The sequence below is a fragment of the Hippocampus bargibanti genome, linkage group LG05 (genome assembly GCF_051943395.1).
Source record: "Hippocampus bargibanti isolate YZ-2025 linkage group LG05, ASM5194339v1, whole genome shotgun sequence".
Classification (NCBI taxonomy): Eukaryota; Metazoa; Chordata; class Actinopteri; order Syngnathiformes; family Syngnathidae; genus Hippocampus; species Hippocampus bargibanti.
Genome location: NC_142738.1, coordinates 25,918,330 through 25,927,568, shown reverse-complemented (window position 1 = coordinate 25,927,568; position 9,239 = coordinate 25,918,330). Strand labels below are relative to the sequence as shown.

Here is a 9,239-nt window from a genome sequence, read left to right as displayed (position 1 = left end):
TTTCTTCTTTTGTTTTGTCTGATTATGTCCTATGACTGGCCCTGATTGCCTCATTTGCTCCGGTATCACCACATAAGCATGACTATGTGGTAATGATCGAAGAAGTCTGTTGTAAGCACGATCCAAAATTGAATGACAGTGAGGTTAAAATCTTAGTGAAAGAAAATAGATGGTTTGAAAGGGGAGTAAAAGAAGCAATCTTCAGTTTGCCTACCGGGCAAACAGGTCTGTGGAGGATGCAGTCAACATTGGACTGCATCACATCCTCGACCACCTTGACAACACAGGAACACAGGAACCTACACAAGGATCCTGTTTGTGGACTACAGCTCTGCGTTCAATACCATCATCCCAGAACTCCTCATCCCCAAACTTCTCCAGCTTGGTGTGTCCCCCACGATCTGCCAGTGGACCCTCAGCTTCCTGACAGGACGGACACAACAGGTCAGACTGGGAAATATATCATCCACAACACGAACCACGAGCACTGGAGCCCCGCAGGGATGCGTCCTCTCTCCATTGCTCTTCTCTCTCTACACGAACGACTGCACCTCAACGCACCCAGCTGTCAAATTCATAAAGTTCGCAGACGACACCACGGTCATCGGTCTCATCAAAGACGGCGACGAGTCTGCGTACCGACAACAAGTGGAGCAGCTGGAGCTCTGGTGCAGCCGTCACAACCTGGAGCTGAGCACGCTCAAGACAGTTGAGATGATGGTGGACTTCAGGAAACATCCATCACCACAGCTACCCCTCACACTATCCAACTGCCTGGTGTCAACCGTTGAGACCTTCAAGTTCCTGGGAATCACAGTCTCCCAGGACATGAAGTGGGAGGTCAACACCAACTCTATCCTGAAAAAGGCCCAACAGAGAATGTACTTCCTGAGGCTGCTAAAGAAGCATGGCCTGCCACAGGAGGTGCTGCAACATTTCTACACGGCTGTCATCGAATCCATCCTGTGTTCTTCCATCACCGTTTGGTTCGGGGCCGCCACAAAAATGGACAAAATCCGACTTCAACGGACAGTTAAGACGGCGGAAAAAATCATTGGCACCGCCCTACCCACTCTCGAGGACTTGCACACTGCAAGAATCCAAACTAGGGCGCGGAAAATCCTACTGGACCCTCCGCACCCTGCCCACCACCTTTTCCAGCTACTCCCCTCAGGCAGGCGCTACCGATCCATGCGCACCAAATCCAGCAGACATTTAAACAGCTTCTTCCCCCAAGCCATTAACTCTTTGAACTCTTTCAACAGTAGCCAAAATGGAACCGTATAGTGCCACTTAGCAGTTTTTTTGACGATACTAGTGCAGCGTGTTCTACCGGAAACAAATTCCTTGTGTGTTCTACATACTTGGCAATAAAGATGATTCTGATTCTGAAAACAGCAAAACCCTTCATTTAATCGTCATGGTGGTTTGAGGTTCAATTTGGATCGTCACTAAATTGCCACAATCGGATTGGATTTACCTTTGTCTCGCATTGGAGAAATTTCCAGTTCACAGCAGCAAAGTTATGAAAATAAGATTACTAAAGGAATGAAAGAAGTAGAAAAACAAAATACATGAGCTGCTGGAAAGGCAGCCACGCTCACGGCGCCATCTTGAAGTCAAAAGAACAAAAACAACGAAATAAAAAATAATATGACAACACATAGACACAGAGAGTCATTCATTCTGACAAACCTTATTGGTTTGTGGTTCAATTTGAATAGTGCTTACAACAGACTTATTCGATCATTACCTCATAGGTTTAGTCATGTTGATGAGGTGATACCGGAGTCAATGGGGCAATCAGGGCCAGTCAGACAGAATCAGACAAAACAAAAGAAGTAATCAGACTAGCTTCAGGGAGATGTCGACTGCTCCCCCCAACCTCAAAGCAGGGACCGATCAAAGCAGAGGCCTGGCACCGCCACCTTTATACATTCGGGATATATATAGGACCACAGCTACTGGCACAATTTTTAGTTCGCTGATGAAGCTCTTCGGATGAGGAGCGAAACGCCCGACACCTTCAAAGAAGTCCAGATGAAGGCTGAAGAAACCTTTTCATCGATGGACCACTCCTGTAGGACCTTTTATGAAAAATCAACAGTTGCACCTTTGCGGCTCAGTACAATATGGATAATTGCAAGTTCACCCTTTCGTAGACAACACAGGTGCCCTCAAGTGTAAAGAAATTCAAGTCTTTATTTCATTCCTGTGTAAGCATGCCTTGTTTCACATGTTAAGGAATTTGGCAAATTGCTCTGCGCTATGCTGAGCGTTTCAGCATACAGAGGGCGTTACCTTAGACACACCCCTGGTGCACCTGACAATTTGATGGTCGAAAGCAGACTTAACTTTAGACATGCTGGAACCAATGGCTTCTCGTTTTGTCAGCCAAGTCGTATTGGATTGGATATGCCTTTATTAGTCTCACAGTGGAGAAATTTACTTTGCACAGCAGCAAAGTTTGTATTGGTTTATGTTATCTTGTTTCTGTTCCTCCGAACAGGTTGTCACTGGAAAGTAAATTCCTTGTGTGTTTCTTGCATACTTGGCCAATAAATCTGATTGGGATATATTGACGTTTAAAACCCAGAGACCGCATGCTATGCCAGATTTGCCTTGAGCACGAATATAGAGCCCTCAATGACAGATCACAATGAGACTTTTTTCAAGCGCAGTATGTATTTTCTTTTTTTAACAAAATGCAGTCTTATGTTCACACAGTAGGAGTTATCGAATGATAGCCTTTAACGTACTAATACAATCACTACAGATGGGGTGGCCTTAGAGCACAGGTGTCAAAGTCAAGGCCCGGGGGCCAACTCCGGCCCGCCACATCATTTTATTCGGCCCGCGAAAGCAAATCAATCTTGTGAAATTCCATGATGTGTGCTAAAATCCTAACCAAAATGTCAGATTTTTGGATGTAAACCACAATAACAGTCATTATTCTTGACTTCAGATTTGAAAACTAGTTATTCATTAATTTATTGTGCGCTCTATACGTAATATGTGGAGGGGATTAAACATTCTAATGGGTTCCCCAAATTCATAACGGCCCTCGAGAGGAAACCGTAACTACAATGTGGCCCTCGGCAAAAAATGACTTTGACACCACAGCCTTAGAGGTTGTGGGGATAAACTGATGGTGATTATAAGGGCCAAGGGTGAGGGTGACAGAGGTTTTTGTTAATTAATAGTACTTAGTTTTCAGTTTGCTGGATTAAAGAGGCTGTTTTCTCCCCAAAGGGCCCCAAATTGCTCATGGCACTCCTGACTAATTAGACTACACAGATAGCAAAAAAAAAAGCATTTGTTAAAACATTAAACTTGGGTAAAAAGTAGCAATTATACAAAAAACAACTTGAAATACATTTTCTTGAAAGACACATATTGACAGGTTCACTTGTCACATACATACACAATGTACATACACTACTGACCTCAAAAGGAAGCTTTCATCGACTGAATAATTGTACTTGTTTTTGACTGCCAAAGTCATTTTTAATTTGTGGCATCTGCGTCAGACTGTATTGAGGAGAGAAACTACACAGAACTATTTCACCAGGGGAGAAAAATCCTCAATCACAAATCTTAAACACTAGCTGAGTTGCAGGAGCTATGAGAAAACAATGAGTCATCGTCATGTTTCAGCTGTCCTTGGTCTTTCATTTCTCAGGAACCGAAAACCACTGAGCAACAGGACTGTAAAATTGGGTAGGGGAACTCATCATGCATGTTTTTTTGGTGGCTATGAAAAACCAAAGTGATCTCTAGATATCAGTAACCTGTGCAAAAATAAATGCTGCCAGTGTAAATTTGTTGATATTGAACAACCAAAGGGGAAGAAAGGAGACAATGGGCGTAAGGGAAAAAAGGAACACAATTGATTGTATTCTTGGTTAAATGGCAAATGCTGTCTTGTCTTTCCACATTAAGTACTATTTATTGCACTTTCTGGCTGATCGACTTGGGGTGGTGATACCTGGATCAACTTCCACTTAGGTCCTAAGTATTTGGACGATGAAAGTTGTTCATGATTTTCCTTTGCACAATATAAAGACATCTAATACATGTATTGCATCATTCTTGTGATTTTTACTTCTAGTGTGAATAACCGAGGTAACCAGAAAATTAGATATGTCTTTACAGACACTTTTAAATCGTGTTGCACCCAAGGAGGCTGGAATCGATATTGGCGACCAAAAAAATGTAGAAGGGCACAATACTACTGTAAAATTGATAGCTTAGTACAACTCATTATCTTGTGTCAATTTTCCTGATTGTGCAAGTGATGTGGTTGTAAAGCTGTGGCTCTTATGAGAACATACCACAATGGACTTAAATGAAGCGATCAAAATGATAACTTTCAGATGTAAGAAGTTTGAAAAAAAAATTGCATTTGACGTTTAAATTATTCCAGACTTGTTATGGATATCAATTCTTAATTTTTTTCTTTAGTAAGACCAAATAGAACGCCAATAGGCCTATGATGAAACAGAAAGTGAAGGAGGCTGAACTGGGACAGAGCAAAGCCTATCCAAGGAGTACATTTGAAATCGGTTGACATCTGTGGGCTCCGAACTTCTGGCAGTCATGGACTGCAGGTATGGTGGTTGTTATTATACAGTAGTCTCGTTATATCGATATTCTGGGGAGTCCGAAAAATATCGATATAACCGGGACTATCGATATATCCGACCCTGTGCGCATGTAATTTTCTCCATGCGTGCATAGAAATAGTACCGTAATAAGCGGGACTATCGATATAACCGATATCGATATAACGAGACTTTACTGTATTTGCTTTTGGTGTTATTTACACCAATTATTTCAAGACATTTGAGTGTCGGAAAATTTAGCTACAATAATTTGCAAATGACAGCTGGAATGAACCTAACTGGACGTAAAGTAAAAGTTACATTTTAGAAAAGATTGTCAACTAGATCAGATGGGGATTTTTAAAGAGCTGTTTACCTCCATCCTTTAAATAATTGGTTGCTTGGCCAGTATGCTAATATATATATATAATCCAAAATGTATGTAGCAGATGAAGCTATAATCACCCCGCTGAGGAAACGACAACATAAACTGGACTCAACTGCTCAAAACGCACCTTGTGAAAATCTGAGTTTTGTTCTCTCATCCCACATGTGACTTTCTCCGCTTCTCTTCCTATGTGCCTTTCTCCACTTGTTAGTTAAGGTGCCACTGAACTTGGTATTCTATCAAAGAGAGCCAAAATGTGGATCACTGATCTCACTTTTGGTACGCGCCACAATGCTAGGTAAAACACACAATACACACTCGCAAAAAAAAAAAGTGTACCCTTACTAAACGTGAAGTGTACTGCTGGGGTGAAAAAACATGCTTGTAGGGGACAACAAGTTCACTGATTCCAAGGTTCAGTTACATGCACTGAGAGACAGGGTAGTCCCCGCCATCAGCTGTGTGCTGCACCGTGTGATCCTGCAAAGAGCCCAAGTCACTGAAACGCTCCCCACACCAAACACACTTAAACTGTCCTTCTCTTGAGTGTGTGCTCTGGTGTTTGGTCATGTGTTCGCGTTGCTTGAAGAACTTGTTGCAATGCTCGCACTTGTACGGCTTTTCCCCCGTGTGCACACGCACGTGCCGGTTGAGATCTGAGGAGTATTTGAATCGCTTGTCACAGTCAGGACACTTGAGTGGTTTTTCCCGCGAGGGGTCGCAGCGGTGCTGCACAAATTCAGAGGAGGAGAGGAAGCGGCGGTCACACAGGGAGCACTTCAGTGGTTTTTCTTGACAGTGAGAGTTTTTATGGCGCTGCAACGTGGAACCCTTCTTGTAGCCCTTGCCGCAAATGTCGCACTTGAATGGCTTGTCGGGCACCGTGTTGGGCGACTCGCCACACTTGTGCCTAAGCAGCTCTCCCGACTGGCTGAATTCCTTCTGGCATGAGGTGCACTTAAACAAGTTGTCCATGCCGTGCACATGCTGGTGGTAGAGGAGGTGCGAGGGCTGCATGAAGCCCATGTCGCACAGATTGCATTTGAACGGACGGTCGCTTGGCTCTTTGTGCGTGCGGCGGTGGCGCAGCAGGGCGTACTGCTGTTTGAAGCTCATCTGACACTCATCACAGTGGAACGGGCGCTCCTCTGAGTGCGTACGCTCATGTTGGCGGAGGTCAGACGGTCGCTTGAAACCCTTTCCGCAAGTTGCGCAGCGAAAGGGGCGAGAGCCTTGGGGGTGGCAGGGATGGTGAAGGAGCTCTGATGACTCTTTGAAGTGCAACTCACATAGATTGCATTTGAATAAGTGCTCACCAGAATGCACATACATATGTCGCACCAGGTGCGAACGGTGCTTGAAGCTTTTGTCGCAAACGGCACACTTGAAAGGGCGTTCGTTGCTGTGTGTGCGCTGGTGGTGCTGAAGGTGTGATGACTGGCTGAACGCCTTGTCACACGTGTCGCACTTAAAGGGCTTCTCACCTGTATGCACCCTGTCGTGACGGGTGAGTTCTGACAAGTGTTTGAAGCCCTTCTGGCAAATAGAACATTTGTATGGGCGGTCACGGGCCGACGGAAAAGGTAGAATGGATGAGCTACTGGTGGCTGATGCCCTAAGACTACTGGGCTGCTGGGCATTGTTTGCTGAGGAGTTGGTGGCCACGCTGCCGGAAGAACCAGGTCGGTACGTCTTCTCACAAATTGAACATTTCATTGGATTGCTGCTGTTGTGGGATGAGTGATGATGTGCCAGAGATGTCAGCAAGGAGAAGCCCATCTTGCAGAGGCCACATACAAAAGGCTTCTGTTCCACTTGAACACACTGGTGCTCTAGTAAGTCAGTGGCCTGGTGAAAAATCTTCATGCACTGGGTGCACTGGAAGGACCTGTCCTGACTTACCATACATTGGTGCTCATGGGGATTGGTTAAGTGGGAGATATCATGTCCACAGGCCCCACACTTGTGTCCTCCCTCAGTTCCTACCTGCAAATTGGCCTGCTGGGTCTGGGTAGAGTGCTGCTGACTGTGCTGCGCACTTCCATGCTGCCCACTCCCATGCTGCTGATTCCCATTGTGTGGCTGATTCTGCTGGCTGTGCTGTCCATGCTGGGTCTGCTGCTGCTGTTGTTGTTGTTGTTGTTGTTGTTGTTGTTGAAGAGATGTAGACTCTTGCTGCAAGACAATTCCATACACAGCACAGCCGAGAGAGTTTTCAGATCCAGGTGGGATGGTGTGCACCACCTGAGGTTGAGAAACACCATGCTGCTGCCAGGCCTCTGTCATGCGGGCTCGAGTGTAGGGGTTTAGTTTGACAGCAGGAGTGGCCCAGCTGAAATGAGTCGAAAAACTGTTAGCTAGTCATAATTAGAATGTTTTTCCCGGTGTATTATATGACACAGAAAAACAAACTCACTCCATGACTGCCAAAGACACTGAAGATCTACCTCAAGGTAATTGCTGAAGGAACGATGTTTTAAAGCGGAGGGCAATATTTGTGGACAACAGGAGGAAAATCCAGCTCCTTCACGTTTGTGTGATATCTGTATGGACAAATGGTATTGGTAAATTAAATATTTTTGCAGTAAATTGAATTGAACAAAATATATAAATTGGGGCTAACTATTCTTCACCTTATTACTAACACAAAAAACACAAATCTTCCCTATCGTGTTTGGTAATGTCACCCTAACCTACTTAATACAACACAAGTTGATATAACATGGTAATGGTTTTGATCCTCTCCTCTTTCATCTGGAACTGCTTCGTGTAGCAAAGAGGGTACAGAAAGTGCTTCAGAATGAATGACTCTCTGTGTCTTTGTGTTGTCCTGTTATTTGTTATTTCATGCTTTTTTTTGTTCTTCTGACTTGAAGACGGCGCCACGAGAGTGGCTGCCTTTCCAGCAGCTCCTGTATCTTGTTTTTCTACTTTCACTCCTTTCATAACTTTGCTGCTGTGAAATTAAAATTTCTCCACTGCGAGACGAATAAAGGCAAATCCAATCCAATGCAAGTAAATCATGGACACAGTGGTGTGTGGAAATTTAGCTCCACGAGCACAACAGAGGAGGTACCGTTATTTCAATCGCTTAGGTCGTTTTTTTCGTTGTTAAAGGTCAATAATTGACCATAATGCGATAATTTAAAGGCAAGCATGCGGCATCATAGCATTTCACGTATCTCCAAAACGCCAGCGTGAACACGATTTGGTTAGCAAGATTAGCTTTAGCAACACAGATGAACACAGAGTCAACGCCAAATCAGGTTTACGCCGATGGACTAAAACCTCGCACGAACTTCTGTTTACCTACCGGATGCATAAAATGGCTAATTGGGGAAGTATTCGTAACTCAAAATAGTATTAGATTCCATCTTCACGTCGGCAAATGGTACTCAGATGCTCTCATCGAAACATTGTGGTTTCAGTTCCATGGGCCGACGCAATGGAATAAAACATGTTTTAAGGCTTTCTAATAGAGTCTGAAAATGCAGGCCATTCCCCCGAAATCCTGTGAATTATTCTGGCTCAGAATGCGTCTATTCGCGACGCAAAAATTAGTGCATTTTGTTATAAATTGCTAGTTAGCTTCTTTCTAAGCACCCCGTGTTAGCAAGCTTTTCAGCGTCTGTCTGCGCCCCGCACACGGGAACATGAATAAAGCAGGAACAGCTCAGCAATGGTTCGCAACTTTTTCCTTTTACAGTATATGCCTTTTATGATTTTGTTTCACTCACCTTTCACCTATTCAGCACAAAGCATTTTGGGATTTAATACCAATACTACTATTTTATAAGAATTATTATTATTTTATAATATGAATACTGCTGCTAGTTCTAGTATCATAATAACAACAACAGCAATAATAATGATAATAATAATAATAATAATAATAATAATAATAATAATAATAATAATAATAATAATAACTTTGAATTAGTGATCAAATTTGAATTAGTGATGTCTCATTCGCGAACGAGCCGTTTTTTTGAGCCAATCCCATTACCGGCTCCGAACAAGGAGCCAGAATTGGGAGACGACTTTTTTCCCCTCTATTCCCTGCCCCCAGTCTTCGGTTAAAGCCGCACGTGATTGGTCAAGATCCGTGGGAGAGGAGGGAGGGGGCAGCGAGAAGAAGGGGGCGTTAGAGAAACAGAAGCACACTGAGTAGCAGAGGAAACAGGAAAGGGAGACGACCGAGCTTGATAGCACTACAAATAAAAACCAAGAGTGGGGCAAATGATTGC

The 9,239-nt window shown here is 43.8% G+C and overlaps 1 protein-coding gene across 2 annotated transcripts; it reads right to left on the bottom strand.

Annotated features, from left to right (window-relative positions):
- Positions 1-2,785: 2,785 nt before the first annotated feature.
- Positions 2,786-8,782, bottom strand: znf319b (zinc finger protein 319b). 2 transcript variants are annotated; one of them, XM_088997486.1, is made up of 3 exons: positions 8,306-8,782; positions 7,440-7,535; positions 2,786-7,324 (listed from the first exon to the last, which is right to left on the bottom strand). In XM_088997486.1, the coding sequence occupies exon 3, from the start codon at positions 7,276-7,278 to the stop codon at positions 5,413-5,415; it is 1,866 nt and encodes a 621-aa protein (XP_088853612.1). In that variant the 5' UTR covers positions 7,279-7,324; positions 7,440-7,535; positions 8,306-8,782; the 3' UTR covers positions 2,786-5,412. The 2 variants fall into 2 exon arrangements, with proteins under 2 accessions (XP_088853612.1, XP_088853611.1); XM_088997485.1 differs by having other exon boundaries at positions 7,409-7,535; positions 8,306-8,780.
- Positions 8,783-9,239: the final 457 nt, after the last annotated feature.